General features: G+C 38.3%; 1 protein-coding gene across 2 annotated transcripts in view; it reads right to left on the reverse strand.

Moving 5' to 3' along the window:
* Positions 1 to 930: 930 nt before the first annotated feature.
* TEX264 (testis expressed 264, ER-phagy receptor) overlaps positions 931 to 20,225 on the reverse strand; it is a 174,198-nt gene continuing 154,903 nt past the window's right edge. For both annotated transcript variants that reach the window (XM_083354975.1, XM_083354976.1), the window contains one exon: positions 931 to 1,907. In XM_083354975.1, coding sequence (XP_083211101.1) covers positions 1,591 to 1,907 — 317 coding nt within the window. In that variant the 3' untranslated portion in view covers positions 931 to 1,590. The remainder of the gene's footprint in view (positions 1,908 to 20,225) is intronic.

A 20,225-nucleotide genomic window follows, 5' to 3' on the forward strand; every position in this document is an offset into this window, starting at 1 on the left:
AACAACAAAGCACAAAGGAAGGAATCAATTGTGATTGCTTGGGGAGAGGGAACGAAATGGCTTTATGGACCACAAAGCTCAAAAAAGACCATTCTAACACTGGATTCCATTAACTATCCTCCCAGGCTAAGTCAATGCTCAGAGCAAGACAAGTCTGAAGGTGGCTACATTTTGAACTCCTCTGCTACTGTATGGACACAATTCCATTAAGAAAGAGAGTGGGCCATCAATATCTAATAAGAGGATGCAGGCAAGAGAACCAAGAAGTGCTGAAGAGGAGCAAAATATTTGAATACTTTATCCCTAATACACCGATATTAATATTTTCTTCAACCTGCTGTAGAAGAGCTTTACTAGAGATTCAGGAGAGACAAATTTGGTTCAATACTTCAGAATGCCATCTTTATGGCAAAAATATTGCCAGTGCAAGAAGATAAACATGGTCATGTCATCCTAATGTAAGAGGTGTTTTGGGATCATGTTGGAAGAACTCAACTTCACCAAGTGATAATATATAATAACTTTCAGCTGTGGTTCACACGCTGGCTCAAATTCTCTATGGTTACTATAGTACCCGAGTCTTTTGAACAGCACTGAACAGACTGATCTTTCCCTACATTCAGATACTGCTGCATCACAGTCTTGAAAGCACAGTAGTGGCACAGGCAACTGGGTCATCTACTGGATCATTGGCTTACTTTGCAATTTCTCATTCTCAACCGCCACCTTCCTGAGACAGCAGAAAAAGGGCACCATTAATGCTAATAGTGATGGATTTTTCTTTCTGATGGACACTTTCCCATAAGAAGCTAGAGAAGGATTTTGGTTCCCAAAGATATTAAATGTAACTACCAAGAACGTGGTTTATTTATATCATGGAAACCAGAGAGAGAGAGGGGGGGGGGGGGAGGGAGAGAGAGACAGAGAGAGAGAGAGAGAGAGAGAGAGAGAGAGAGAGAGAGAGAGAGAGAGAGAGAGAGAAATGGCACCAATAATGGAGGGAAATGGAGCACAAACATGTGACTAACTGGGATCACATTAACCTGCACATAATCTATTACCTTTCCAAGGGCACTAATGTATTATAATAAGAATTCATGTGCTGCATTTATGATAAAAAATCATGTAAGAAAGTCTGCATTATTCTCTTTCAATAATAAGTGCTACAGTTCTTTGGTCTTAATAGATGTAGCACCAAATCAAGTGTGTATATTACAGAAAAGCAGCCAATCGGGGGTCAAACAAGATAAGAGTGCAGGAAGAGCTAAAAAGATGCTAAAACCAGGGATAGTCTATGTAAAAACTTACATTTACTGGTTCAAATAGAACTCACCACTACCACTGCATCCCATCTCACTTTCAATTTCCTATTGCAGCACACCTCCTTAAGTCTGGCTATAAAATGTGATTATATTCAGTGTTCTACTGAATATAATTTCCTCTCCTTTATTACTCTCCAAATATTTGTTTGCAGACAAAAAGTAGCAAGCTCTCAACATGGATCAGTGACCAATTTTTTTCGGCTGGACAGAAAAGAATCAAGAAACAGTTTCTCTTTTCAGTCCCTAAAATGTAAATAAACAGATAACTTTATTCTTCATCCCTTTTTTCTTCTGGGGCAATGGGCTCCCGGGTCCACTTGACTTGGGTGGTGTCTCGGTCTTCTGCAGAACCAAGGTCACATGGCAGACCTGCCACTCCATCACTATTGCCTTCCATGTCCAATTCTTCAAAGGAGGAACCACTGGCCCCCGATTCACTGTAGCTATGCTCACTGCGATTATCTGCCTCATCTCGACTGTGGCCAGATGCAAAAGGAGATAAGATAGAGGTAGCCACTGAAGTCTCACTGATGTCAGTTGTGGCTTCGAGGCTGACAGAACTTGTCTCACTCATGGTGTCCAGACCTTTATTTGAAATTGAAACAGAAAGTTAATACCCAATGGAGACAATAAAATCAGAAATCATCATTCAGTATCTACAGCAATCATTTACCCTTGCATTTCTCTTGAAGGTAGTTTAAATTCTCCAATCATTAAGATAAAAACCGTAGAAATCCATTACACTAAAAGGCCTCTGTTGTGTCTTCAGTCTCCACTATAAGAACTTGGGGAAATGTTACATCGCTGTTCCACAAGCTACATTGGTTGCCAATTTGCTTCTGTGCCCAGTTCAACGTATAGGTTATCACCTATAAAGCCATTCATGGCATGGGTCCAGGTTATCTGAGGAACCAGCTCATTCCAATGGGATGAGCTTGTCCCACCCATGCTGGCAGAAGAGGCATGCTGCAGACTCCCATCATTTAAGAAATTCCAGCTATGTCCTATGGTTCTTTATTGATTTGACTTGGTTGCCGCCCATCTCACCCAGATTACCTTTTGAAATAGGGAGAAGAATCTTTTCTGCCATGGTGCCTGCCCTCTGGAATGTCTCTTCCCGCCCCCCCCCCCCGCCCCCTCGGGGCCAGGTGACATCATTACTCTCCCTTCTGGCCTTACAAAAGGGCTTGAAAACCTGTTCTTGACAACTGATCTGCAGCCTCAATAGGAGAGTGGCATCTTGATGGTGGTTAATGGATTAGTCAGACCCCATCTCCTCTCCATATGCCCTTTGCTTCATTCCTTTTGATCATGATTAACTGAATTTTAAATGTATGCCTCTCATTTATTGTTTTCATGTATTTTAATTTTTAATTTGTTTATTTTTAATATGGTATTTTAATTGCATGACGTTAAGACACCTAGAGTTGCCTCAGCGAGATGGACATTATAGAAGTGTAATAATAAATAATAAAATAAATATAAGTAGCAAAACCTCAAACCTTGTCTCATCATTTTATTTAATTCTTATATAAAATGAAAACATTTCTGGGATCATTTCCCATGAACTTACAACTCTTAAACTCAGAATTCTCACTGGATCTATAAGCACAAACCTAAAGATAATCATTCTGGGGGAACTGTAGTTATCAAAAATGATATAATTTTCAGCCAGATATGTGGATGTCAAGATGCTTGATATTCCCCCAAATTGACAAATATATATTTACATAAAACTTTTTTAAAATATGAAGAACAGAATACGATTTAAGCCATATATCTAGAAGAAGATAGGTGCAATTATCGTCTTATGTATTCATACTCAAAAGGCAGACAACCAAAGCAGGGGTATCAAACTGCCGGCCCGCGGGCCGATTACATCATGTGGAGGCCATGCCCACCCCAGCTCTGGCAATGCAAAATAAGTCGTGATATATCATGACATGGTTCCCCATACTGTCATGTTAGGATTACTAACTTTAATTGCACCTTATCCTTGAAATCAACTTCTTCCCAAGAAGTATAATGTGTGTGTGTGTGTCCATATTCTTTCCCTCCCGAGTAAAAATATTTTTAATAAATATTAATTAATAATAATAATAGAGTTGGAAGGGACCTTGGAGGTCCAACCCCCTGCTCAGGCAGGAAACAATATACCATTTCAGACAAATAATTGTTAATGCAATTAAAATGCATTGTCCACAAAAATAAACCACATAATTCATAAACTTGATTGATTCTTTGTATCTACCAACTATTCTCTCTTACAATTACACAGACACTAATTATTTTAATGTGTTTCATTGATGACTAATTGAACACAGCCAGATAGATTTTTTGAGAGCAATACTTTTGTTTTTCAACTTACCAATCTAGTTTATAGTATGATGTTTTTGATGGTTCCCCCGCTAATTACTAATTGGGTTTGAGGCTATGTAGGTTTTAGGTGAATTAAGGTTAACTGAATGCTGCCACGTATTTAACATAGACAATATAAAAAGGGATATTATTTTTTGAATAATGCAGATTTAGCAGTGTGCTGCAGCTGCCAAAAAAGCCAACACAGTGCTAGGCTGCATTAACAGAGGGACAGAATCAAGATCGTGTGACGTGTTAATACCACTTTACAATGCCTTGGTAATACTGGATCCAGTTTTGGTCACCACGATGTAAAAAAGATGTTGAGACTCTAGAAAGAGTTCAGAGAAGAGCAAAAAAGATGATTAGGGGACTGGAGGCTAAAACATATAAGGAACGATTGCTAGAATTGAGTATGGCTAGTTTAATGAAGAGAAGGACTAGGGGTGACATAATAGCAGTGGTCCAATATCCCAGGGGTTGCCACAAAGAAGAGGGAGTCAAGCTATTCTCCAAAGCACCTGAAGGCAAGACAAGAAGCAACGGATGGAAATTAACCAAGGAGAGAAGCAACCTAGAACTAAGGAGAAATTTTCTGACAGTTAGAAAAATTAATCAGTGGAACAACTTGCCTCCAGAAGTTGTGAATGTTCCAACACTGAAAGTTTTAAAGAAGAGACTGGACAGCCATTTGTCTGAAACAGTATAGGGGTTCCTGCCTGAGCAGGGGGTTGGACTAGATGACCTCCAAGGTACCTTCCAACATCATCATCATCAACACTACTACTACTACTACTACTACTACTACTACTATTAGTCCAACACAGCAAATAAGGACTACTACCAAGAGAATAAAAGACTAAAGTCAAGTGTGGTAATGAAAGAATGAAGGGAAAAACACTGTGGTACCCACTTCCCTTAGTGCCCTAATCACATACTTATTTTGCACAATGGTTAATCTAGGGCTAGGGTTAATCTATCCGCTGGAAATGGAGGCTGTGAATTCTAGTTTTCCTCTAGGTATGAAAGCCAGATGGGTAGCTTCAGATCAGATGCTCAACCTCGGCTCAAGCCACCTCACAGGGTTGTTGTGGAAAAAACAGGAGATGGGAGCATTAAGTATTTAGGCTGCCTTGAGTCGATCAAAATTAAAGGCAGGATATAAATCTAATAAATAAATACATTAAGGTTTAGGAAATTCAAGGATTTACCTAATCTCTATTGAGAAAAAAATGAGGTAATTACATTTAATTAATTACATTTAATAATTAATATAATGCTCTCAACAAAAATAAGACACAATACAAACATGTCCTTTAGCATTAAAACTTCTGCTCACTGTTCCAACCTAAAGATGTTTATCCAAGACTGGCCTGATAGTAAATTCAAATTTTGTTGTGCTCCATGCTTGAAATGTAAAAAAATGTTATTTGTCAGGCTCTACAGTATATCTTGGTTATGATATCTCCAATTGTCAATCTAACCCCAGACACCATATTTGGCTCACCAAAATTTTTCTGTTTCAGAGCAAGCGTCAATAGTGGAATACATTTTAATTGCCCACCGCTGGAAATTTTCTCAAGGAAGTTTCTTTGATTTATTTGAAGACCTAACAAAATCCTGTTAGATACACAAAGGAATAAGACAGGGATGACCACTGTCTCCTCTTTTGTTTATTTTGGTCCTTGAAATACTGAATAAAGATATAAAATGAGAGGACTGTGGGAGTAAAGATTTAAACAGCAAGTTATAAGTTAAGGGCTTTTGCAGATAACTTGGTGGTAGAAAATCCTTTGAACAGAATTGAAATAATAGTAATAGTAAAATTGAAAGAATTTGGTACATTAGCAGGTTTCAAATTAATAAACAGAAGACAATATTAACAAAAATATTAACAAAAATACAAGAACAGAAGCTCAAACAGAATGAATAAAATGGTTGTTAAGACAGAGAAGAAGAACATGGAATGAAATTAGAAAAAAGCCATGTTAAGATAGGAGAAACTACAAACATCATTACTGGGGAGAATTTCTGTGACCAAAATGAAAGTCTTGCTTAGAATGATGTTTTTGGTTTGGACAAAATACTTGTTTTGACAACTGATGCAGAAGAATATATCTAAATTTGCATGACAGAAGAAAAAAACACGAGTTAAAGTTACATGGTGCAAAGAAAAAAGGATTGAATCTACCTGATTTGAAATTTTATTATGCAGGTTGCTATTTGGTTTGGATGACAAAATGGGTGGGGCAGAGAAATAGAAAGCTCTTGGAATCAGAAGGACATGGCCTGAGATTTGGGTGGCATGGATCTTTGTGGTACAACAAGGTCAAGTTTAACATGCATTTTAAAAATTATTATGTTAGGCATGCCATATTGAGAATATGGAATAGGCACAAACCCAAGGTGGGCCCAAATCACTTTTGCGGTTCTCAGTAAGCAAGAAATAAGCAAGAAATTACAAGCAAGAAATAATAATCAAACAAAAATCACTTATTCTGAGATATTAGAATTTGTCAAGGAGAATGCCAGATAAAATCAAGAGAAGTGGTGGCAGAGGAACATAGTTGTCAATTATTCTCTTATTTACAGTTATTAGAAACATTTAAAGTAGAAAAAAGAGTTTCTGGTTTTGAGCCTTTTAAGACTGGATTTGAAATGGAAATATGTACAAAGGGTGAACATGTAATTGCTAAAACGTATAAATGTTTATTGAAATTTGAAATAGAAGAACAAGTAAAAATTGGATTAAAATGTTGGTTATAAAATATAGCCAGAACAGTGGGATTATACCATATATGCAGTGTTGGATTCAGCCAGTTCGCACCAGTTCAGCAGAACCGGTAGCTAATTTTTTGTTGCCCAGGCCTAGAACGGACTTCCGGAAGCAGCATCCACACAGAGAACCGGTTGTTCACATATTTGAATCCCACCACTGCATATATGGCTGAATTACTGTATGCATAAATATGAAAAGATTCATTATTACCCACAATGGAGGAATAGTTGGTGAAAATGATGAAACTTGCTGAACTGACTAAATTGATATTTTTGATCAGAGAAAAGACATCTACATTTATTGCTAATTGGAAACTCCTCACAGATTATTTTGTGTGAAACAGCAAGAAGTGAACTTATGGTTTATGGTTTTTATCATTAAAGGATAAATTATACAAAGAAGATAGTTATGTTATAACCATAGAGTAAGATGTAAATTTATAGTTATATTTGGTGCAAAGAAGATTGGGAGCTATTTCCTTGTATCTTTTTCTTTTTTCTTTTTTCTTTTTTCCCTTTCCTGCAGTTTCTCTTTAATTTCTTACTTTTTCTTTTCTTTTTCTTAGTTTACATTACCTTGTATTAGTTTTTAATCTTCTCTTTTAAAAACAAGATAGATAGACAGACAGACAGACAGACAGACAGACAGACAGATAGATAGATAGATGGAATTCCACCCAAAATGGCACGAGAGAAAATGGTTAGACATGCATTCTACATCTAATCTAAAAGAATTAAAAGATTTATGTTAAACACCAAAGACCAAACAAAGTGTGAATTTCCTCCATAACAGTAACAAATATTCCCTAAAGAAACAATCTAAAACCCAAACATGACTGAAAAGAGGACATGGGTGAAAAATTTTCTTTTGACATGATTAAGCAATTCCTGAACTGTAAGGTGGAAAACTTCCATTGAATGTATCTTTGATCTACATGAAAGGAATTTTATCTACCTCATATTGGAAAAAATAAGTTACAGGCTTACCCTGCAGGGATATCAAAATATTTTCAAGCATCCCTTGCATGCTAATATTTTAGTATCCACCTGTTCAGGTCTTCTTCAAAATAGCTCTCATCTTCTGAAAAAGAAGGAGCACTTTATTTTTGTTCCTTATGGTATGTATTGTAGCTCTTGGCAGATTTGACATGGGAATCCAGTAATAAATAAATAAACAGGGACAGAATACTTCATTAGAACAATTTGTTTTCTGAAAACAATGCAGTGTTTAGACACATGCTGGAGAAATATGACCTTCACAGATGAACACTCTTAGATTTAGAAACTATCCATCGTTAATATATATAAATGAACTAGACAACTTATGATCTATTGAGTCATCTTTTTTTTAATGTATAATATAGGCTACCACCATTACTCCTCCCCTAACAACCCACAGCAGACTCTAAATGAAGCCTTCTCCTCCTCCTCCGATCCACAGAACTGTATGCCACTTTGCTGGGGGAAGAAGGTACAAAAGGAATTGTAGACCACAAGGAAAACTGCAGCCCCTCTCTATTCCAACATGTCTCCAAAAGCCCCTCCCTTCGGAGAGAAAGAGGCCTTACCTGTCAACTGCTGCTGTCCCCCAGCCAGTCCTACCTCACAGCAGGTGTCCAAGTCACTCCCTCGCCCTTCCCTCGCTACCCACCACAATTAAGAGATTTCAAATGTTAGCCTCAGTTTCAAAGCAGCCAATCACTGCTCAATTTTTTTTTAATCCCATTTATATCCCGCCCTTCTCCAAAGACTCAGGGCAGCTTACAATCTAAGAAGCACAAATCAATGTGCTTAGCAATAGCCTTCATTCTATTTATATGCCTTCTTATTAGGGCTTTCGCCCCCCCCCAAGCGGCATTATTACAAAGTCAGCTTATTGCCCCCAACAATCTGGGTCCTCATTTTACCTACCTCGGAAGGATGGAAGGCTGAGTCAACCTTGAGCCTGGTGGGACTCGAACCTGCACTAATTGCAGGCAGCTGGTGTTACTTAAGGAGGCTTTAGCCCACTGCTCCACCAAGCTTCACTGCCAACTGATTGGGCACAGGGGGCAGAAAGAGGAGGGAAGGAGGATAGGATATGTCTCTCCCATCTTCCCTTGCACCATACAACCTGTGGGTTTCTGGGAAGTACAGCGTAGCACTGAAGTGACCACAACTTGGCGAAAGTTCAATTCCACAGGAGTAATGGGTCCTGAATTGTGAACTCATTCTGCAAGTTAACGGATTTAAATTACCTCGGTTCAAAAATTATTGCTCTGTGATATGCTGTTTTGTGCTATTGAAGATTACAAACAGACTAACAGACATGAGAGTCTTAGCAGTACATAGATACAGCCATAGTCTTGGCCCTCCTGAACTTTCAGTTGGCTCTCCTTGATCTAGTAACCAACACTCTGGAACCAGTTCTTTGTGTATGACTGTAAAAGACCCCTTTGATTAATTTATATTGGGCTTTAGTAGCTCTGAGCTATTTTGTTGGCTCTTCACATTTTTCATTTGAAAATAAAAATCTCCTTAATGTTAGAAAGAAAGAAGTGGCCTGGAGACCTGACTGATTTCAAATGATACCTCATTCACTCCTTGTATGTTTTGGGGAATTACATCCAGCTCTTTGCACTTCCACAAAGGAGACAAGAAACTATCTCTTCCAGTACTTTGGTCCCTAATCATGAGTTACATATGAGGAACAAAGACTTTGTATTTTGGGAATACGGTGTGCCTAAAGCTTAGTGCATGCTCATTTTGTCAACAAGCCCAAACAGAAGTTCACATGTTTGATGAAAAATTGTCTGCTCCTTTTACTTCAGAGTCTAAGTGCAAGAACTTTTGATGATGTTGTTACTCATGGAGTTAACCCCTTGTTTGTGATTCAACTGACAGATAGCTAGCACCGTTATCTGTCTATACAAATGGTGAATGGATATATTTCCTTCCTATTGGATTAAATGAGGTCAGAGGAGGACAAATTTGCAGTACTTGCAGATATCCAGATAGCCATTTATTTTCTTCTGTGTTCTGACATATTTTCAAATAATTATTTACTAATTAGATGTAATTTTCCAGCAATTCTTGGAGAATTTATATGAGAATTTATGTGAGAATTTTGTTTATAATTCCAACATTCCCTATTTGATATATGATCACTGACAGTCCTGGAATTTCAACCATGAGTTCTTTTGCCTGGAAAGTAAGTTATGAAAGTTGCCAGAGATAGGCAGAAGGAGAAGTATACAAAACAGCAAAGCTAAATATATTTGCTGAAGAATTTCCTTCTGAGAAGCAACCTTCCTGCCCCCATATTACGTACAAAAGTTCCAATCCCAGACTGGGTACTTTCTCCAAAAGGCACGAGGTGGCCTTCAATGAAAAAGCTGGAAGATCAATAGAAGTGGAAGCTCATTCACCACAGACATTCGTCTGTGGTCCTCTTTTATTCCTTGGGGAGGATAATTTTAAATGGCAAAATTTAAAAAAAAGGAGGCAAGATAAAAGGATTTCCTTTTCTGTACTTGCAATGTGGTGTGTGAATCAAAGTTGAACACCTGAACAAGGTTGAGGAACTATGACCATCCTTCCTTCAATTAGAGCAGGGATGTAACATACAAGACTTGCATCTGAAACAGTCCTTGTGGATTGCAGTTCAAAACTGCAAAAGGTTCTCGGGTTTGGAATGATGGAACAGAAGAGCACAATTTCAGAGGTGATGGATCCAAAAAGAAAGGAAACCCGTAGAAGCGAATGAGAGAGGTATTGCCTTTTCTTTGGCTTTCGTACACAGAATCATCTGCCTTTTATTCATGAGCACAAAAGTGACATTTACTTAAATGAAATCTTCAGTATTTCTCTGCACAACTCTCACATGAAGCTGGCAGGATTATTTCCAAGCAAGATTCACTGGCAAGAGCGGTGAAGTACTACCTGGACACTTTGTCAGGAAATCTTCATGGTTTTAAGAGCAATACTAGAAAATTGTGACTCTCTTCCTCAAACTCCCCTCCATCACATCTTGCCCACTGTTATGGGAGCTACTAAGTTTATTTCATATAAATATCTCAGTCTTTGCCTCAGAAGTTACATGAAATGTACTCCTTACCAGCTCTGTATTTGTAATACTGTCACCAAAACAACTAAAAAAACTTAAATAATGTGCATACATATGTCATATTAGAAGAAGTCCAAGAATTTCTATGATGATAAAATCTGAGAAGATAAAACTGTCCTTGGAAGCCAGTCATTATTTTTAGTTCTGAAGTTACCTGGAATTATGATTATGAATATAAAGGAACATTTTTAATTTTGAAGAAAATTAATATTGCACTGTAACATTACAAGTGTTTCATTGTTACACGACAGTAACAATAGACTAGACTAGACTAGACTAGACTAGACTAGAGCTGTAAGGAACCTTGGACCAGTATTTGAGAGACTGCCACAAAAAAGAGGGGGTCATACTATTCTCCAAAGCACCAGAGGGCAGGACAAGAAACAATGGTTGGAAACTCATCAAAGAGAGAAGAAACCTGGAATTAAGGAGAAACTGCCTGACAGTGAGGACAATTAACCAGTGGAACAGCTTGCTTCCAGAAATCGTGGGCGCTCCATCACTGGAGGTTTTTAAGAAGAGACTGGACAGTCACTTGTCTGAGATGGTATAGATTTTCCTGCTTGAGCAGAGGGCTGGATTAGAAGGCCTCCAAGGTCCCTTCCACCGCTATTCTATTCTATTTAGGATGACAATATTATTACAGGCATAGAATTATTTGGATTTTTCATCCTAAGTTATATAATATTATATAATCTTTAAAAAGAACAACTGCACTCACACGAAAGTACATTACACGATAATGGTTTTAAACTAATTAATGTTAAAATCTCCACTGTGTTGTTTATGTATGTGTGTATACACAAACTTACACAAACTTACAACACATACACACAAAACTCGTCTCTCTCTATCTTGATTAAAGGAAAAAAGATCAAACTGAAAACTTATCTAAAAATTAAAACAAAAAAGAGAAGAAATGATAATAACTGCTAAAGAATTGGCAGTTGTGATTTTACCTTCTTCCTATATAATAACAATGGCTATTGGTTTTTGAGTCTCAGCCTTGTATACATTTGCTAATTGTGATTTTTGTGGACATTCAGGCCCTCTTAGAAGCCACTGTAAGTAGTTATATTCACTATGCTTTGTGATGTATTGTATGTATGGGAACCATTCTTGCTGAATTTAGGAAGGGGAACACCACCTTCCTCAAGGATGGATTCACCAACTTTATCACACAGAGGCAGCTGGGAGACAGGTACACTGGCAGCAATCTCAACTAATCCGTAAAGACCAACTTAAAAGAGTGTCAATTCCAGTAAGCTGCACAGCACCATCTTGAAATACCTGCTAGAGTGTCACCGATAATCATAACTACTCTATCTATTCTCCCCTGGGATCTTGGCTCTTCCACACTCAAAATTCAGGCAGCACATTTCCAAGAGGTTGGCATCTCCCTCCATGCCCATCTAGGTCTACAAAGTAATACAAAGTATTGCTTATAATCTGTAAAGCCCAAACTGTTTTGGCTATCAGATACCTGCAGGACTGTCTTTCTCAGTAAGCCTCAATCTCTCCTGTGCATATTTTTAGGGAGAGATGCTGAGATACGGGTACATTATATTAGGTAAAGGGACCAGGGGGGGGGGTGTCTAATGACACTCATTCTCTGTAGCTGTCCACCTACTCTAGAACACTTAAGTAGCTGTTCATGTTTAGGTTCTTAATTCAATATTTTTAATGAATCAATAATTGATACGTGTAGGCACTCTTACAGAGTTACTTAGTGCTTCATATTGTTTGGAGCAGGTAGAAGATTGCAACTCCTTGGAATTGCTGCATCCCCTTTGGATGCAGGATGGAGGCTGCATCCTTATGAAGGGGCAGGTAAATGCTATATTCATGCCACCTACACTCTCCAAATTATCTTTTCACTTCCAATCAAACGTGCTACATAGCTCTATTAGTTTAAAACCGAGTTCTTCAAGAAAAGGTAATTTAAAATAATTGTCAATTCCCATCTAAAGATCTGGCTGACTTGTGTAACCAGCCACAATACTGTATAATTCAAAAAGAGACACAACACAAAGATAGTATATTTTTACATTATGGTTAATAGAGATCAGGGCAAATAATTGTTATGCAAAAGTTTTCAAGGCCTTGAGAAATGCTTCTTTAACCAATTTTGGTCTGTTTGCACTTTTATTTTATGTATTTACATTCCGCAGCCATGACATTTTGCCTGTATAATTAGGGGGGGGAAATTCAGAATTTAATTGGACACCAAACTGCAAGGGATTTAGTGAACAACTTATATTGAGTGGATCTTGTGCAGCACTTACAAGTGTTGCAGATATGGATTTTTATTTGTTTGTTTATTATATTTATTTCCAACCAAATCAGGTCAACCACAGTAAAAATAACAGCAAAAACAACCAGTGGCACATACATTATGCAAAATTATTGCCTGGTTGGTGTTCATCTATATACATAGATACATAATGCAACTCACCAGGCAAACAAGGGGAGCTGAATCTAATTAAGGTTTTAACAATGTTCCAAAATATGGGGGTCTCAAAGAGAAAGTCTTCTCCTCATCCTCCTCATCCAGAGTGTCTACTAGGACTAAATGGTAGAGGAAGACCCCCACTGTTTATTGACAATAAAAACTCAGCTTTGGACAGATTTGAGCTTGTTTTGTCCCATCTTGATCCTCAAAGCCTCCAGCCACTGGCACACATTGTTGATGACATTTGGGTCCATGGTGACGATCTATACGTGGGTATCATTTACATACTGATGACATTTTAGCCCAAACTGGCAGATGTCCAGTGAGTCTGTGCAGATTTTATATCATATAGGAGAAAGCACCAAATCATGGAATACTGTTACTGGCTGGAACTGCCTGCTGAAGTAAGAATGAACTATTGTAAAATGATGCACCCTATTCCCAACCATTGGAAATGGTCTAAGAGAATACAATGATTAATGTTACCAGATATCATCAGGAGGTCCCATAGAATCCTGTACAGAGTGTGCACATACATACACACACACACACACAAAATCAATGCATCAATGTTTCAGTGAACTTCATCAAGGAGAATGCCCTATGCTCTTTCTGTCTCATGACTAGGTTTTAAACTTTACTGGCATAGATTCAGACTATCAATCATATCTGGGACTGTCTATTTTGATAGCCGTTCAAGAAAAATGTTGTACACTAAGCCTAAACCTAACATGGTTTTAAGCTAGGTTTAGTGATAAAAGCTTCCTCAGATATTTCCAGAATGTATCTTTAATATCACTGCTATAGAAACATGCCCTGGAGCCATAGCAGTTTTGCTGAGATTGGGATGACATCTAGTATAGCTGATAAGGATGAAGTAGTTCATAAATTTTGAAAATGTGAACAGTGTTCAATTATATAACCTTTGCCAGGTCACAACACAAAGAAAAAAGCTGCCATCCACAAAGAAGGAATTGCCATATATTGGTTATACTATTATTCCATAAAGTAAACTCTTACAGAAAAGCATGGAAACGTCCATATACCCAAGGCAGGGAGCAAAAAAGGCAGGAATAGCTGGAGCATATGTACTCAGTCAGGTGCTTCCCATTTAAAAATCTGTCTCAGTTGTAGAAGGTTGTAGCATGGGTTAATATGCAAGTTCATCACCCAGAGTGACACAAACAAAACATTCTGATTAGTAACAACGATATTGTTCACAAACAATTCAGATTGGGTCAAATGCAGACATCTCCAACGACAATGTTTATTTGGGCAAATTGCCTTCAATGTGAGCTACTTCCGTGCGTCCTCAGTGATATCATCACATAATCAAATCTTCTTAAAACGCAGAAAATTGTTTATAGAGAAAAAGCTTTCTTTCCAACATCGAGGCCGCTGCCATCTGTAGTGCCAACAGACACACAATTTCCCCGTTATCTCTGAAAGCCAAATATTAGGAGACACAGATTGCTTGAAAGTATTCTATGAATGCTTTTATGATCCTTTCAGTTCCCTCTACCCCCCCACCTCTACTACAATCCTCCCAAAACTCACCCCTATCATTTTGGAGAGAAGGGATGCATTACATATGCTGCCTGGTTTGACCAACTGTTAGCCTGTTAACTTGCCTTGAAACTGAGGGCAAGATAAGAACAACTGGTTGAAATGGAAAGAAATTAAGACTCAGGAGGAGGCAGAGGAATTTCCTGCTAGTAAGAGCTGGTAAGCAGTGGAACATTTTGAAACAGTAGCAAACACCTCAGGCTGGTTGTTTTGAATGGGGACTGTTTCATGGCTATCTGCCCTGGATTAGATGCCCTGGAAGTCCCTTCAAATTCATCTAGTCTATGATTCTATGGTAGAGGACAGGAAGGCCTGGAGGAATGTTGTCCATAGGGTCGCGATGGGTCGGACACGACTTCGCAGCTAACAACAACAACAATGATTCTTTACAATTTTTATCACCTCTGAAACGTTCCTCTTTATAGTTCTGCAATGCTTCATGTTTAACAACAACAACAAAAAGGTATTTTAGAATATGGTGTGTGTGTGTGTGTGTGCGTGTGTGGAAGAACATAGCACTTGTCTAGAACACTTTAAAGCAGTTCATTATTCAAACAGCAGCAGCGGAATGAAGCCACCCAGTCCGGGAAAAGATGCAGCTGCTTTTAAACCTGCGCACAGAAGTGCTACATTTATCCCCCAGCCTGCTCTATAGCATCTCTTTGGTACTGAAGCACTGCACAACTTTTATTCTTCTCCCATGAATTATTTTTTTTATTAAATTGAACCCTCTCCCTCCCTCCCCCCTCTCTCTTCTTAGGAATTTCAGAATCAAAGAATGTGTACATTGAGAGAGATCTTAAAAATCATCAAGCATAACCCTCTGGGCTGTGCAGGAATCTATTCTACATCATCCCATATATAGGTGGTTATCCAGCCTCTCCCTCCAACAAGGGAGAAGCCAGCATCTCCCGAGGGATTATTAGTGCCCATTGCAGAAGACATGTGTACAATAACAATCATGCAAATGCTATGATTTACATACTTGCATCAGACCTTCTGAGGTAAGTACATAATGTTGTGTTTGCATGATTATGTCATTAAGGTGTGTGTACCTATTTTGACTTTGCTGCGGTCATCAGTATCCCAACAGCCCCACAAGAACTGTTGGTCAGTTCTTACCATGGCAACTTCTTTCTAACATCCAACCGAAATCTGCTTGCTTGTTATTTATATCCATTGTTTTTTGTTTCATCTTCTTGTGACAGCCGTTCAGATATTTGAAGAAATATCTAAGGAATTGCAGCAGCTCAACGCACATAAAAACACTCCCTCACACAGAGAATTAGCTGTTATATTCTCTTCTCTTTTTTAAAAAAGAAACTGACAATAAATGAAAATAGATTTTTTTTAAAAAAAGCATGTAAACAGCTTTACTTTCATTTGCTAGGATTGTGAAGCCTCAGATTCTAGTCCATCCTCAGCTTTGGAAGCTTACTAGGTGACTTTGGACCAGTTATACTCTTTTAACCCAACTTGTTGTTGCAGGAAAAGTAGATAGGAAGAATGCAGTGTATGCCATTCTGAGCTCATGAAGGAAAAACAGAATATAAATCTAAAAAATAAATTAATAGAGAGAAAAAACACAGAAAGAAAATTCTGGCAGGGGTAGGCAACCTCGGCTCTTTTATGACTCATGGACTTCAACTCCCAGCTATGCTGACTCAGGAATTCTGGGAGTTGAAGTCCATGTCTCATAAAAGAGCCGAGGTTGCCTACCCCTGGCATAGAGGGAAGGGAACAGTGAGAGCTGTACCCAGAAGCATGCACACCAGAAATCAAATTTCCTAGCAAAAATTCTTCTTAGTTTAAAAAGATTCCTAATCAGAACACCACGTAAGTGATGCACAAAGTCTACAAAAAATAATAGGTGTATAACAAAAAACATAGTGAGAAGTAGCCAATCTATGGAACGACTTGACCTTGGGGAGCACCTGCGGCCGGCATCAACTTCCCTCCGCCCAATACACTCCCACAGAGAGGGTCTCCTCAGGGTGCCACCAGTCAAAGAATGCCGACTGGTGGCCCCCAGTGGGAGGGCGTTCTCTGTGGGCGCACGGGATTTATGGAACCGTCTTCCGGTTGAGCTCCGGATGGCGCCCGACCTTCGCTCCTTCTGGCGCGATCTAAAGACGTATTTCTTTGAACAAGCTGGCCTGGCCTGATGGGATGGGATTGGGTTTTTATTACTTTTAAATGTGTTTTAACTTATTTAAGAGTTCTGGGCACTTTGTTTAATCTTTTTTAATTTTTGTATTCTGTCTTTTTAATCATGTATTGCCCTGTTCACCACCCTGAGTCCTTCGGGAGAAGGGTGGTATACAAATAAAATTAATAATAATATGTGGAACACAAGTATGGTAGCACAACAGCATAAACCACTCAACAGAACAATATATTTTACCATTGTGATGAAAGTTTCTATGTAGACAAAGATGTTATTACTTTCGCAAAACTCCACATTCCTATACAGTGGAAAGATAAATACTAGTAAATACCTCTCCCATATAACATGCAATCATTGTCATCCTGCTAAGTCTTGAGTGAGGTGAAAATACATACCATTATTCAAGAAAAAATACACCAGATTGAAAATCATAGCTTGTTGTAATACTTCCATTGAAATTTTTTTTGAATTTGCATACCGTAATTTCCGGCGTATAAGACTACTTTTTAACCCATGAAAATCTTCTCAAAAGTCAGGGGTCGTCTTATATGCCGGGTGCTGAAAATTTAGGGACAGGGCTGTCTGGAAAACCTGGAGCGGATCTCCCATTTAGTCTGCGCAGGGAAAGCGGGACCAATTGGAGAAGAAGCTGCAGTCTGTGATTTTTTACAGGCTGGGGTCTGGGCGTCTTTTCTTCTAAAGTTGAAGAGCAGCTGTAGTCTATCCCAACTTGAAAGGCAGGTGGGGAAGGCAGCAGCCAGAGCAGCGGCTTAGCTCTAAGGACACATTTGACTCAGGAACTGGGCGGGCTGGCTGGAAAACCTGGAGCGGATCTCCCATTTGGTCTTTTTTTAAAAAAATCCCATTTATATCCTGCCCTTCTCCGAAGACTCAGGGTGGCTTACAATTTAAAGCACAAATCAATGTGCTTAGCAATAGCCTTCATTCTGTGTATATGCCTGTTTATTAGGGCTTTCACTCCCCCCCCAAGCAGCATTATTACAAAGTCAGCTTATTGCCCCCAACAATCTGGGTCCTCATTTTACCTACCTTGGAAGGATGGAAAGCTGAGTCAACCTTGAGCCTGGTGGGATGCGAACCTGCACTAATTGCAGGCAGCTTGTGTTACTTAAGGCTCTGCGCAGGGAAAGCTTTAGAGTGAATTAGGAAAAGTGAATTAGGAAAATAGGGAATGGTTGCTGGAATCAGGGGCTGCCACAAAGAAGAGGGAGTCAAGCTATTCTCCAAAGCACCTGAAAGCAGGACAAGAAGCAATGGATGGAAACTAGTCAAGGAGAGAAGCAACCTAGAACTAAGGAGAAACTTCCTGACAGTTAGAACAATTAACCAGTGGAACAACCTGCCTCCAGAAGTGGTGAATGCTCCAACACTGGAAGTTTTTAAGAAGAGACTGGACAGCCATTTGTCTGAAATGGTATAGGGTTTCCTGCCTTAGCAGGGGGTTGGACTAGATGACCTCCAAGGTCCCCTCCAACAACAACTTCTTCTTCTTCTTCTTCTTCTTCTTCTTCTTCTTCTTCTTCTTCTTCTTCTTCTTCTTCTTCTTCTTATTATTATTATTATTATTATTATTATTATTATTATTATTATTATTAATTTAATCCACTTGCAGTTTTACGTTTACATGTTTGATGACAAACAGCCTTATGTTTATAAGTGACAGTTTTCCTACTAAGCACCTGCATGTCATAAGCATTTGAATTAAAATTACCATATTAAAATCAAATCTGATGTTTTTTAATTTTTATTTGGTGTGCGTTGGAAGAGGGGTAGTCTTATACGGCGAGTATAGCCCAAACCCTATAATTTAACAGGAAATGTAGGGGGTCGTCTTATACGCCCAGTCGTCTTATACGCCGGAAAATACGGTACTAATTTTCCCATTTGTTAATTTTAGTTCTGAATTATTCTTTTAATTCTCTCCATGTCGTAATCTCTGCATCTCAACTTACCTTTTGTGTCGTATATCTGGAAATCTAAAACATTTACACGTTTTATAATTAAATCAGTCTTTCTAAATGTCCTAATGTGAAGGCTCAATTTATTTTAACTGCTAACAAAGCAACAGGAAAAATAATCATGAACCACAATTTAAGATGGTAACTATAAGGAAGGCTATTATGGAAATTAACAAGGAGTGAGAAACATGCAGTGAGAAACAAAAACAGATGTAAGGCCACAGTGGATGAATCCATAGCAAGAAGAGCTGTATTTAAAATTCTAAATTTGCAATATATGTGAAAATATTTGTTATGTGAAATAATGAAGAAATGAACAAATTTAAATATTAAACTTGGAAATCTTGAAATCATGCAAGACCCAGGGGCTAAACATGCATAGAGATCGTGCAATTCTCAGTCAAGGCATGCAATGTTATTCACAGCACAGACAAGAGGTAAGCAATAGTAGGTTAAGAAATTAAGGCCACGCAAGAAAATGAAACATAGTTAAGACCAATGTATATAAGCACCATTCATGATACTTTCCTACATCTTTCTGCCTTTGTTTCCACTTTGTTCACTGTATCCATAGTTTCATTCATCACCTTTTTATTTTTTAAACTCTGTATCTGTTTCTCTGAGGATCAATTTAATCGATCCAAGACTTCTCCTTCCTCTCATGCCATTCACTCTTCCATACAGTTTTTGCAACTCAAACCTTATTTGTTCTCTCTAGAACAGGGGTGTCAAACTGGCAGCCCACAGGCCGGATGCATCATATGCACACCACGCCCACCCTGGCTCCGCAAAGGCAAAAAAGTCACGAAACATCACAATATGTCACGTGATGCAATCGAGTTTGACACCCGTGCTCTAGAAGATGAAACTTCCAAGTATTTCTTGAATATTGGTTATTCATTTTTGTATTCAATTCACATTTATTCAGATCCATTCATTCTTTACCATATCTCATCTAGTTTTACCTCATACACTTAAGTACCTCATTTCCAGTACACTGAACTTATTTTACATTTGTACTTAAATGTGGAACTTTCACTTGTAATTACAGCCATTTTCACTTATTTGACAAAAAAAAATCATTCCCTGCAGAAAATCATATACTACATACTATTTTTATAACAAACCTCATTTGCACTTAACATTTTCCTATCTCTATCAAACTATAGAAATTCATCTACTTGGTCTAGTTTTTCACCATTTATGTATAACCTGCAATCATTCAATCCATTGTCTCTATTATACCCAACCTGATACATTAGATGTGTTGTATTTTTGATATATTTTTGACATCTATTTCTTTGCATCGTACAATCTAGAAAACATCTGCTGCATATTATTTGCTATGCTCAGCCAGCAGAATAGGGAAGAACTGCATAGAAAAATCCTCCTACATTCACCTATCATCACATCTGTACTATCGCTACAAGCATTCCTTGCATATTTATCTATCAGTATCTTAAACAACCAAGAGGGCATCACACACCCTTGTCTTACT

This window comes from Vipera ursinii, assembly GCF_947247035.1.
Source record: "Vipera ursinii genome assembly, chromosome: 2".
NCBI classification, from domain to species: Eukaryota; Metazoa; Chordata; class Lepidosauria; order Squamata; family Viperidae; genus Vipera; species Vipera ursinii.